Source organism: Agrilus planipennis, unplaced genomic scaffold (genome assembly GCF_000699045.2).
Source record: "Agrilus planipennis isolate EAB-ADULT unplaced genomic scaffold, Apla_2.0 scaffold24, whole genome shotgun sequence".
NCBI classification, from domain to species: Eukaryota; Metazoa; Arthropoda; class Insecta; order Coleoptera; family Buprestidae; genus Agrilus; species Agrilus planipennis.
Window position 1 is genome coordinate 378718 of NW_020439076.1, and position 14014 is coordinate 392731.

At 33.6% G+C, this 14014-nt stretch overlaps 1 protein-coding gene across 5 annotated transcripts in view; it reads left to right on the plus strand.

Annotated features, from left to right (window-relative positions):
- The window catches only part of LOC108741892 (monocarboxylate transporter 12-like), a 266895-nt gene extending 255835 nt beyond the window's left edge, over positions 1-11060 (plus strand). For 4 of the 5 annotated variants that reach the window (XM_018476893.1, XM_018476889.1, XM_018476874.1 and 1 more), the window contains 5 exons: positions 2857-3021; positions 5861-6188; positions 8067-8259; positions 8530-8667; positions 9500-11050. In XM_018476893.1, coding sequence (XP_018332395.1) covers positions 2857-3021; positions 5861-6188; positions 8067-8259; positions 8530-8667; positions 9500-10176 — 1501 coding nt within the window. In that variant the 3' untranslated portion in view covers positions 10177-11050. Of the gene's footprint in view, positions 1-2856; positions 3022-5860; positions 6189-8066; positions 8260-8529; positions 8668-9499 lie in introns of all 5 variants that reach the window. The other variant, XM_018476866.1, reaches the window with a different exon arrangement.
- The last annotated feature ends 2954 nt before the right edge of the window (positions 11061-14014 follow it).

A 14014-nucleotide genomic window follows, 5' to 3' on the forward strand; every position in this document is an offset into this window, starting at 1 on the left:
AAATAATATTATATAATTCAAATAAATCTCCGGTCAATGTAAGCTGGCCCAAGATTAATCATCCGAAGGTAATATAGCCAACTTTGGTCGAGGTCTGGGACATAAAAACTGCCCATTCTTGGTAGACCAATTGTATGCCTAACTTGGTCCAACCTTGGATGAACTCCGTTCAGCCTAAGTTGGCAACCCAATATTGGATCAAAGTTCACTCGATCCTCAACTCTGGCAGTTCCTACATGGGCTGATATCTTAACTGTAATAAGAACTCAATTCAAATCATTTACCTTAATACAGAATTTCCGTCGTCAATGCGCATCTGTAGGTATTACAGTCTGAAGGGCCACGTGTCGTTGGTCTAGCAGTACCTACCGAATTGGTAAATTTTAAAGTAGATTTGGGTTTTAATGTCAAAGCACTACCATAATTAGATCGGTAAAACCGAAAATAGTCACAAACGAAGAATGAATTTAAAAACATATTTTTATAGACCACTTATAAAAATCTGTAACCGATCTTTAAAAGTTCCTTACCTATTATCACCGACAATGTAAATTACTCTAATTTATACACGGTTTACTAACGAAAATTATCTACAGTGATTTTCTTAGTGTATGTTACCGGAAATGTATGAAATCCATCATTGTATACAATTCCTAGGAAATGTATCTAAAATATGAAATAAATTATATTAGACACATTTCCTAGGAAATCTATGCATTTCCTAAATAGCAATCGGAAATGTATTACAGGTAATACTAAATAGGCAATAATACGGCAGGTTGTTTGGAGATGTACCTTTATCCAAAGGTAACGTCATTGTTTCGTTAGGGAGATTTATGATAGACTGGTATTAGAATAATGTGACGAGGTTATCTTTGTTTCAGCAAACACGATGACCTTGTATTTTTAATGTTGTAGAGCAGATAATGCCGATCATTTTCATATAGATATGTTGGGCGCAGAGATCATAATGAAGCATACTTTTCGAAAACGTTATTCAAACACATCAGCCCGGCTCCGGCGGGCAGAGCCATTAAAAAAACTCCAATCTGTCATAAATCTACCTACTAACCATACAATAACGTCACTAATGCATATACATCAGGCGATTACACAAGGAGCGCATAAACACAAATAACCCCGATTCTCAGTTTACTAAAGTTTTTTATTCATTTTATTCACAGAAACCATTAGTTTGATACATTTCCTAGTACAATATCGGAATTTCATACAATTCCTAGGAAATGTATACAATTCCTAGATTTCATACATTTCCGGGAACATATACGAGGGTGGATTGATAAGTTTCCGGCCTAACCAAGAGATGACGCCACTAGGCCTACCTTGAGGTGACATTCTATAGTACCATCCTTGGATAGCTTGTAGCTATAGTTTCAGCCCGATCTCCTTGCTAGTGTAGGTTTGACAGCACGCTGAACAAGACGCCTCTGTGGTTTTCGTAAAAATGGAAAAGCAGGAAAATCGTGCTGTCATCAAATACTTTTATTTGAAGGGGTTAACGCCGAAGGAAATTAAAAAAGAGATGGACTCAACACTGGGGACATCCTCCCCGTCATATTCAACCGTTAAGCAGTGGGTTTCCGAGTTTAAAAAGGGTCGTGTGAGCACCTCTGATGGGCCTCGCTCAGGACGCCCCGTTGAGGTCACAACTCCAGATATGATCGAAAAAATTCATCAAATAGTGCTGGGAGACCGCAGATTGAAAGTGCGTGAGATAGCTGAGACCTGTAAGATGTCATATGAACGTGTGCAACATATTTTGCACCAACATTTGCATATGGAAAAGCTCTGTGCAAGATGGGTGCCGCGTTTACTAACAGTCGACCAAAAATTGATTCGAAAAAACATTTCTACCGCAAATTTGTCATTGTATAAGCGTAATCCAAGCGAATTTTTGCGTCGATTCGTAACCGTTGACGAAACGTGGGTCCACCACTACACTCCTGAAACCAAAGAACAGTCTAAACAGTGGATTGGACCAGGGAAACCAACTCCAAAGAAGGCAAAAACAATTTTTTCGACGAACAAGGTTATGGCTACTGTTTTTTGGGATGCAAGAGGTATTATATACATTGATTACCTTGCAAAGGGTAATACTATCACTGGTCAATACTACGCAGACTTATTGCAACGTTTGAGCCACGAGGTGAAAATTAAACGACCTCATCTGGCGAAGAAAAAAATCTTGTTTCATCACGATAACGCACCAGCGCACACGTCAATCGTTGCGACGGCTAAAATCAACGATCTAAAGTTTGAATTGATGCCGCACCCTCCTTACTCTCCAGACCTAGCCCCGAGTGACTATTTTCTGTTCCCTAATCTCAAAAAATGGCTTGGCGGTAAGAGATTTGCGGACAATGAAGAAGTAATCGAAGCTGTAAATGGTTATTTTGAGGAGCTTGACGAATCAGTCTATAGAGATGGCATTAATAGACTGGAACACCGCTATGAGAAATGTATCAGCCTTGGAGGAGATTATGTTGAGAAATAAAAAAAAAAAAATTTTAAAAACCTTGTTTTTCTTGGTCAGGCCGGAAACTTATCAATCCACCCTCGTATATTACGATTTGTAGTTGATGCTTTGGTAGAATGTACATGAGCTACGTTTGTCATAAAAAAATTCAATCGCCGAAAAGTAATGACTAAAAGAAGAAGAACGTTATAATCGAAATCAGTGTAAATAAATGAAATAAATGCAGTGTATTTTATTCTTCGTCTCTGTACAATCGTATGAGTGTTAACTGTTAACCCAGAAAAATGAAAAAGAAGAGAGACAAGAAAGAGACGACGTTACGGGATGTAAAACTAGAAATGGCTTCTGTTTTGTTTCAGTTATGGAACAGTGGTTGGAATTGGAGTTGGGATAACAAGAGACTGTTCAACGTTAATGGTAGCACAGTATTTTAAAAGGCGACGAGAATTCGTTGAAATTTTCATCGTTTCTGGTAGTGGACTCGGAATAGCTATCATGTCATATGTGATCAAAAGCACAATTGGGTAATTTTCTTATTTGAGAAGCACCACACTATTCTTTCTAACTACCCATCGCATTACATTGGTTCAGTGTAATGTTTCGCATGATGATCTCGAAATTGACTTATTATATTTCATTGAAAACTTCAGTTGTAACATTTAGAGCGTCTGATGCAGTTGGCCTAGAACAACATTAATTTTTAATTATTTTATGAAGAGGCATCAGATATTTATACAGTAGAATTTTAATAAATTAAACCTCGATCACGTAATAACCTCTATAAATTCATAAAATTTTGTGTTCCCTTCCCCTCGGACTCCAAAACCTATATTACTTAAAATAAAAACCCTCTATAACTTAAACGAATAATTTGGGCATCGCACCTCAGTAAGCACTGAAAAGTGGTTTAATCGGAAGAAAATCTTCTATGTAAAAAACGAAGAATTTCTGCATTTCCTAATTTAGAACAATGCTTGTTGTTTACTTGGTTTAGACATAAAAACATTAGTAAAGTTTGCTAAAAGAGTAAGAGGTCTTAAGCTTATCGAGGTTCTACTGTATCTATTACTCTAATTCTTCGACATCAGTATAAAGGCTGCTTGAACTCGTACCTCCACGCTGACCCAATCTTCTTGTACTAATTTCAACGCAATTACTCCAAAACGATTGAAGTCAGAACACTCTAAATAAATTTAAATTCCAAGTGATTTTCAAAATTTATCTGCTTAATTTTAATAAACAATAGTCCAGTAAAACTACATGATGATGTCATAGAAGGGGTGCAAAAAAAGTACTAATAGGCTGTTTCTTCAGGGTGGATGAAGGACTATCTCCCGAGTATCAAGCCAAAAAGTCACACTTGAAACCCGTCGGGGTAGTTTCCTATTTATTTTCGTTTTTTGAAAAAAAAATTCCGACGTGCACACTAATATTCTCTACAACTGTGCATTATAATTTTTATATTTTACGCTCCAGTGTCTATTTATATGAAGGAAATGCTGTAAGTATTTATATTTATTACCCCTTCGGGGTTTTACACAATGGGGATGCTTTTTTTTTGTTTTACTTATACTTAATAAAACTCACTACTGTTTTTCTTTATGATTAATTTGTTTAATTTTGATATTAACTAGTACCTATTAATAAATAAATGTGGCATTTTTTTCATACCTGTAATGGACACTGGAACGTAAAATATAAAAGTTATAATAAAATTTTATAAGGGAAAATAATAGAGAATATTAGTGTGTACATGCCGGAAAATGAAATTTCCAAGAATAATATAAATAGGAAACCACCCCTATTTCAATACCATCCCAACGGATTTCGAGTGTGATTTTTTGGCTCCATACGCAAGAGACAGCTCTTCATCGACCCTGAAAAGATCAGCAATTTTTTTTTCGAAACTGGTCTATAAATACACATTTAAGAGTGTTAATAGAATAACACCAAATATATAGATAAGGATTATAATTACTTTTTTAAGTCACAGCCTCTTTGTTTCCTACAAACTATCTGACTTAATTTCAATTTTGTTTATATAATTTTTGATTATTTAGACCTATTTTAAATATGAATTTCCTTACCAAAAGGAAAGAATAACTTTCTGGTTAATTGGTTTTTCATCAGTACATTAGGGGTCGATTATACAATACGCTCACAAATAACGGGGAGGAAGGGGGCATTGCTTAGCGAAACGAGATATGACAAGGTGAAGGAGGAGTTAAGTAAATGTAATGTTCGCAGTTCATCAGTTTTATTTAAATTTTTTTCTTAACTTGGCAGATTTTAAAACTTTTCATTACATTAGAAAGTCATTCTCAATTATTGAAAGTCTATAAACAAACATATGGATAGTCAAAAATTAATGTTTCAGACTAATTTTAATCTCAAGAAATCATTTATAGAAGGGGTGGAGTAGCTTTTGTGATGTAATGTTTGTTACGAGGGTCGCTGAAAGTGTAACTTAACGTAACGATGAAGCAGAAAGGATAGTCTAAAAAGGTAAAATTATGGGTGACGTATTTTATGGACGGCCCCTTATATAGAACAAAAAAATCAATTAAATGTGGTGGAGGTGATGGGCGTCATATTCATTAAAACGATACAAAAGATAACGTAATTTTTTGGCATTAAAATCAATGTTTAAATATGAAGCAGTTCACCAAAATTGATTAACGGTTTAGGAGAAAATCGAGAACACATTTACGTAATAGTCATACAGAGAAGTTTCCTTGTAGAAATAATATCTTTTAGTATAGCAGCTATACTATGTAATTATATAAGATACAGTAGAACCTCTTTAAGTCGAACTTCGGTAAGTGGAAAACCTCCAAAACTCTAAAAAATGTTTTGTTCCCTTCCCTTCAAGCTCCAAAACCTCCATTACTCGAAGTTTCTACTCTCTATTAGTCGAAATAGTCATCGAGTCCATGCAAGCCATTTTGGTACATATTTTCCCTCTATAACTCGAAAAATTAAATTGGACCTCTCTATCTCGAACATAGCAATGTTTTATTTTACAACCTTTAGAACTCGATAATTTGAGACATATTACGTCTATAGTTCGAAGAAAACTAAGTTATCGACTTTAAGGATTTGTCGAAAATGTAAGTACACCAAATGTTAACCTCTACAAGTCGAATCAAAGTCCGCCTAAGTCACATTCCTTCATAAGTCGAAAACTCTATAACTCGAATTTTTTGGTGTCTCCCTTGATGTTCGTGTTATAGAGGTTCTACTGTATATATATCTTTTAGATATTTTTGTGTCCTTACTAATAAATCCTTCAGGTTACGTTAAATAATTCAAAATTAAATGGTAAGTACCTAACCAAAAGGTAACACTTTCGTCTGATTGTAGAGCCCTTGGTTGGCGTCTTGGTTTACAAGCAGTGACGGGAGCCCTGTCGATGACCTTCATTCTGGGGACATTCTACAGATCCGCGTCCCTCTATCATCCACAACGAAGGGCAATATTACACATTAAAAATCAAAAACGTAAAATAAAAGACAAGAACAAAATTGAAGACAAAATACCCTTCTTCGATTTTAGCACGCTTAAAAGCAAGACTGTTCGAATTCTTCTCGTATCCACGGGTATTAGCGCGTTCGGTATCAACACACCCATATTTTACTTGTCATATCAAGCGGAAGCCGAAGGACTGGGCGATTCCACAGTACTTCTTCAGGTAACATATTTATAACTTTTCGAATCATGCATAACGAACTACAGCAGAAGATAGGGAGATCCTAACGGGGGCGGATCATGAATTTGTGGGATCCTGGGCTAATACTACTTAAGGCCCTACCTTATTAATCAACTAATTACCATTTTGTCAAAAAACGGTTGTTTCTAATGATGTAGGCATATAGTATAGATAAAAATTGGACAATAAAATATTTTTAACACAATTCTAACAATAACAAAGTCAATTTATCACTTTGACGACGGGGAATTCCCCTCTCCGTTCGATAAACGCGCACACGGGTTGATTGATCGCAGGTTGCCAACCTAATAATTGGATTTTTTTATTGCAAAAATGTCTTTTCATCACAACATCATCAATGGAGGTTGGGGGTCTTTTGTATCCACTAGGCCCTGGGTTGCAGCCCAAAAAGCCTTTCAGTAGATTCGCCCCTGAATCGTGAATTCTTTTTGAAGAAGAAGCATGATCTCTTAAGTATAATTCCATGCAGTTAGTCCAAATATAGCAAAAATGTCGCCTATCACATTACAATTTTGAAAAATCCTACAGAATAATTAAAAAACTAGCATTTTTTGATATAATTGGCAAACTGAATATCTTAGAATCCAAAAGTTATAGAATTAGAGTTTTGCATAAAAGAAGTGTGGAAATTAATGAATCTGCTCCGACGACCTTTTTAGGTCACTGAGTTAGAAGTCTTTATCATATCGTTTCTTTTTTCCCTTCATTCATCTTTCTTTCAATGCAGATTAGTGATCTGAATCCACAACTTAGTTTCTAGCATAACTAGTAGTAAATAGAAAGGTGTCAAAATAAAATATCGGAATGATATATCTTCTAAATTGTCCATATTTTTATAATAATTAAATGTTAGATCAAATAACGTCCTTAATACTTTTACTGATTTTGCTTTAGCAAACTTCTAACGTTAGGTATTCTGAAGTAAACTATCTTGAGACATAATTTTTGGAATATACTATTTATGCCAATGTTTTAACTTTTGAATTTGTCGACATTCTGATTAAATTAGTTATGTTTAAGACAACTGGATGCTCTCTTATTATGATACAGTAAAAGTTCCTTATTCACGGTTTCCTTATTCGCATTTTCATTATTCGCGGATGAAAAAATTGCAACCCAGAAATGTGGGTTTCTGTTCTAAACATTCTGATTTAACGTTGCGAGATAAATATCTGATTTTTGGTATGGTAACAGACAAAGGTTTACAGTAACTCTGCATGTTTTTAGTTTTCAATATTACGGTTATTAACAGCTTTTACAAGTGCTTAAAGTTGATGATTCTTGTAGGACACGTATTTTCAATAGAAATTAAGAAATCAAAAAATGACCTTCGACAGACTTTAGAACAAAGCTTTATCTATCTTACTACAAAATTTCAAACCTCTGTTTCAAACATTAAACTCATGATATCTAGAACCGATAAGCATGTTTATACTCTACTGCGCGTGTACTACTGAAACCCCTTAACGTATCGGCATCTTTTGACTATGTGCTGTTGGTACGTGCCGAGGCAGCTTTTATAAAAGATGTAACCGAGTGGACCAATTTGAAAATTCAAAACAAGGAAAAATCACTAAATATTTTAAACTCTTGCCTGAAGCTGACTATAACGATTAATTTTAATTGAGAATTTATCAATACATTGATTTTATTTTGATACATATTGGTTTTATTTTGGAACCTTAGAATGCATCCCCTATGATTCCATGCTAATTACCATTCCATATCCACGGTTTCTGTATTCGCGGCATATTTATGGAACGTATACCCCGAGAGTAAAGAGCTTTTACTGTACGTATTTTTTATTGCATTTTTGGGTGACAACATTTCTTTTTATAGATGTATTTGGGTTTAGCGTGGACCCTTGGTTGCGTTGTGTTCAGTACTCTCGTCCTTCACAATTCAACTGAATGTCGCATCGCAAGACAATATTTGTGCCAGGCGGCAGTATTCATGTGTGGGCTTTCCATTTTAGCATTTACGGTTGTTAGTGGTAATTACCATGCATACGTGATGTTCGCATGGATTTATGGTAATTATTTTTTAATATTCTTAATTGTTTATTGAATTTGGGAAAGAGTAAGTTTTGAATAATTCCATTCGAAATATTTTTTTTTCTCCTGTTTAAAATGAATACATTCTGTTTCCTGGTGGCGAGGTCAATGTACTTTTAATAACAGTGGCTAAATTACAAACATTCGTATTGGTTCGTACAATTTATTTCGATGACGTGAACGTAATCTTTCAATAATTCCACAGTATCTGATTTTTTATTTCGTAAAAAATAATAATTTGGTTCCAGGCATTTTTTGCGGAGGCTATCATTACTCCTTAAAAATGTACACATACGAAAGGGTTCGAGCAAGAAATTTTGCAAGAACATGGGGATTCGTGCAGTGCTCCCAAGCAATTCCCATAGTTTTAGGGGTTCCATTTTCAGGTAAGTCAGAAAATTTTGGTCACAACAATATAGATCTAACGGAGCCCATCTGTTTTGCGAAACTTATTGTGTGTATACTTGATATTTGTATAATGTAAATGTCGAAGTCACAAAAACAATTTTGGTTTTACTCGAAGATTGAAAATTAACAATCAAGCAGAATAATTATTTTTATGATGATATCAAGGGCGTGTTCCGAATTATAACCCAGCATACTGACCAGTGCTGATGACGTCATAAATCGACGCCATACTGTTAATTCGTTCCGAAATATTCTGGCCAGTGCGTTTACGTCAAATTGACGCCATATTGAGAAGAGTGTTTGAACTCGTTTACAACAATTTTGCTTCAAAAGTTATAATGTTTCAGTAACGGTAATGTTATTATTTTCTCTAAAAATACAGGAAAAATTTTAGAGGAGGTGTCTCACCATATATATAAAATCCACCTCCTCGAGAATGAAACATCTCTAATTTTTAGTGTAGTGTTAGGTAGAAACATTTAGCAAACAAACAATCGGACCGTTGCATCGCGCAACGTATTGTATCTCTAAAAAGAAAGGTAGGAGAACAGAAATTGGTGCAATTAAATTATTCCTATGTAATCAGTACAAGCAAGGTTTTTTTTTATCTTTAAACATCCAGGACAATTTTCAGAGGAGGGGGTCTCATCATTTGTTCAATCATTTTCCCCCGCCTTTAAAAAATGTATCAAATCAGAATTCAACACAGCTTACGTAATGCATGCTAAAACGTATGGAGGGTTTTATTTTTAAAGGGGACAAATTTTGAATTAGTAATGAGATCCCTTCAGATCCCTTCTTTCCTTGCAGGATATATGAATGAAAAGTGCGGTGAGAAAACAGGGTACTACTTTAGTTCGACATGCGCCCTCCTGGGTAGCATAACGTTGTTCTTTATCGATCTCCATCGTCGGAATATAGCGCGTCACAAGCATACGCGTGAAAATGGCACTCGCCACGTATGCATGAACGAAAACTGCCCCCAAAGACGCAGACTGTCGTTTTCGCAGGAGCCTGAGAATGAAGGCGGTGGCGCCACCTCCGGCACTCCTGCAGCTGCCGTAATTCTAAGCAAAGACCACGCGTCCAACCACCAGTCTGGCATCATCGACAACATGGTCTGTTCAAATGACAAACAGGAGCTTACATGCATCTCCGAGGAAGGAATAGCAGACATGGATCTGCCCGACAACCTCCTCGATGACCTGGACTACATTGGCGACTGCATCACTTCCTGCAATAAAGTCGAGAATTACCTCATGCTGAGCGAGTTTGAGAATAACCTTATAGCTGAATTGCCGGTCATTCTGGACCGGAAAGGGAGGAGATGGTCACTGGCGAGATCGAAGCTTGCCCCAGGGACGATCGAAGATCAAAATAATGCAGTAGTGAACGAGGACGATGATATTAGTAACGGGGTTGGAAAAACGACCCGGAAACCGTTTGCTAACCGCGTAATTACTGTTATCGACGAATCGTCCGTTTAAAAATGAGTCTGAATAGCGTAATAGTTGAATAAAAGTTCGAAAAGACTACCTCAACACCCACTGATTTATTGAATGTAGAGTCGTAGTCTTCGAATTCGAAGTAGAGGGATGAATTACCTTTTTATACAATTTCGGAAACATCTTTTACGAAGCTACTTGTTTATTTTCTTTATCAGTAGAAATGGTACTTTGGTCTTTCAGTGTTTCAATAAATATGCAACTAAAATTAATAAAATAGGAACAAATACGAACGCTAAAGGTTGCAAATCAGTATACTATTGCAAAGCTTAACAACCAGCCAGTTAATTTATAATTATTAACGAACCATGAATACTTCTAAAGTATAACGATGAAATTAAGTTTGTGAAGCAATAATTCCAGATAGAATGGGTACCTATTCCTATAAGGATTCAATTTTTCATTTTTAGATGAGAATGGCTAAATAAAAATTGGTACGATAAATCGAACATAATCGTAATCTAAAATTTAATCATACAAAAAAAATGACATTTTCTTACGAGGTACCTATTGATAATAGTTTCATGAAGTTATATCAAAGCTAATTGGTTGTTTTCACTTCTTATTCCTTGTCTTCTGTGTTCCATCGTATTCCGTGTTTAATTTCTTCCGATGTGGAAGTTGAAATTTACTTTATATACTTACATTCATTCTAAATACTATAAAACAAATCAAAGGAAAAATCAAACAAAGCATAAGAATGCTTTCATATATTTATTTACTTCAATTTTACATTTTATGGGTACATAATAAGCAATAATTTTGAATTTAGGTAAGTAATTCATCCCTTTATCGATCAGATATAACTCTGTGTATTATAAAATACCGTAAATCTGTTTTAGGGTATGAACTTTCCTATTTATTGTATGAAATGTTATTTCAATAAAAAGACATTAAAACTTAAAAAAAAATATCTATATTTAAAAAAAGGAGGATAAGTGGGAACGAAATAATTAAAAGGTAAGTAGGTATAAAATATAAAAAAAGTTCTGAAACATTAATTCTTATCGGTTTGATTTTTGATAATATTTATTATTACATGCTTAACAGTTAAATATGTATTTTTAGTTTTAAAACAAAAATTCAGAGGTTAAAAAATTGTTTAAAAAATAAAGATGTTTCAATTTTTGCTCCATAATCAAGTGATTGTAAGGAATGGTTTTGCACAAAACTAACAAAAATGATAATAGGATCTTAAAAATAACACTATAAAAACCTAAAATACTGAAACAGAAAAATTTAATCATGTATTTTGTAGTAGGTACATTATTATTCATATGTAACTTTGGATTAGTTTTTTTTTTCACTAATATTTGTAGTATCCTTAATACTTTATACAAATGGTTTATTTTTAGAATTTTTAATTTTCCTTTTATGCACAGTTGCATTTTTATTATTTTGAAATTACATAAACAGTCATTAATAAAATAACTGTTATATATGTATATTATAGTAAAACATTACATTCACAATCAAAACAATTTGAAAGAACAGGCTTTTATTGGGCTGTTTATGAAAAAAGGATTTCCTCACTAACTTAGAACGGAGGCAATATTTTTTTTGCTTGAATGAAATCAAATTTAGAAGTTCTCCCTTCTTAGTCCTTTAATATTTTCATTTTTAAATGAAAATCTAGTCAGCATACTTTGGAATTGTCAAATTAAGCATCTGCAAATAAACTTACTCCTGTAGACACTTTGCGGACATAACTTTTCGATCGTACCCCGTAAATTTATACTTCATATTTCCATATGTATGATTACATCCATAAATTAAGATCTACGGTTACTGTGTTTATCTAATCTATGGTGTTTATCCGTGCTTATCTATGGCTGTGTTGTAGTTATTAATCTATGGTTGTAGTTCATTTGTAGCATAGATTTTTGAAGTCATATGTCATAAATGAGTCAATTTTAGTCGTATGAAACTGACACCCTACATAAATAATTTGATTTAAATTTTATAAATAAATTGTACGTCGTTTGCGGCTTCTGAATAAGTAGCATAATTGTGCTTTCATTAGATTTGTTAGAAAAAAAGGAAAATTGTTTCGGATGCAGGTGGGAATGCAATGTAGATTTATTCAGAAACTACTGAAGGTATGATTTAAGTGATGCCATTCCATTGCACGTCATTTGTGCTTCAAAACTGAGCTATTATGGTAAGCAGAATTTGTCTTTATATTATTTATTGGTAATAATTGCATATAACACTTAATTTTTCGTTGATATTAATACGCCTGCACCATTGGGGAATCATTATCATAGTAATGCCAGTGGCAGTGATTGATAATGATGATATACAGTTGTATTACTCTCATTATTAAAAACTACTGGAGTATATTTTGTGAAAAACAGAAATATGGATAATCAAAATTCAAAAGCAATTTTTTTGAGTTAATTGTGATAATAATTTCGTGATGTGACGGTTGTGATTGAAAAATTGGTTACAGATTTTTGTTTCTGATCTAAGAGGTCTTAACACGATTCATTTAAATTACTTGTAAGTGTGGCTGGTGCCTAAAACTTCATTGGTAATAAAAACTTGTGTGGCCCTTGACATTTCTTACTTTTTAACATTTTATTTTGTTCTCTACTATACAGACTATATGACGAAGCATTTTGCAGGAACTTTACACAAACTTGGGGTACTGCACATTGGATGTCATCACTCTCATTAGTTCTCTTTCACTTTGGCAGTATCTCAAAAAGAAAAAGAAGCAGCAAGAAAGTCCCTTTTGATGTAGTTAGAACGGAAAACGTAGTATCATTCACTAGAGGAAGGATTTACATGATTGAGTAGACAATGCCTTTAGTGCACAAGGGGATGAAACAATCACAAAGGTAAGTGATAACAATTATTAAAATCAATTAGACTTTGGTTTAAAGTAAAGTGATCTATTAACTGGTTTATGAATGTACACAGGTAATTTACAACTTAAGTATCACAATAATAGAGTAGAAAGTATCATAATTTAGCACAATTTAACTTGCAAAATGAATTATTTGATTAGAAATTATAAAATTGATAAATGAAATATTGGTCACTTGATTACTTTGGGACTAGCAATGTAAATAGAATACTTAAACAAATTTCTTAGGATATATGTAAGTTAATCTGAAACTGATTAGAAATTATTGGTAAATTCATAAATCAGTAACATTCACTTTTTATTTTGAGGAATATGTTTAATTTGCATATGGCTGTCTTAACTTTCACCAGTGTATGTTGGGTTGACTAACCATATATTCGGTTTCTGCGAATTAAATTTTGTAATTTATGTGATTCTGTTCATCAGAGGTGACCTTTCATCAGTACGACAGGTCTGTATTTGAACTTTCTGTGCGGTGGTTGCTAAATACAATTAATATATTTGTTGCAAGTTAAATTTTAAAGTTTAAAGTTTTAATTTCTTAATAATTATGCTTAGGTGAATGTCTATACTGAATTATCAATATTAATCTTTAAAGACGACATAACATTTTTTATTAAAAAAATATTAAAAATATCCTAAAATTAAAAGAGAATAAAAAAGAATTCTTTTTAATGTTTCAGCAAGAGTTGTTTACATTCTAAAATAATTTATTAGCTTTTATTAAGAATAGGTATTAGATAAATAGATGTACATTTTAGAGATACATCTAGGTACTCTTGAGCAAAATAAATTAACCTTTTCTTGTCATCACATTTTTTGATCCTATAACTATGCAGCCTTGAAGAGTAAAAATTGCAAGTGTTATAACATGAATAGTTTTAAAAATTCAGCTGTAATTCAGTACATATTTTCACTCAAATACACAATAAAATTAAAGTACAATCA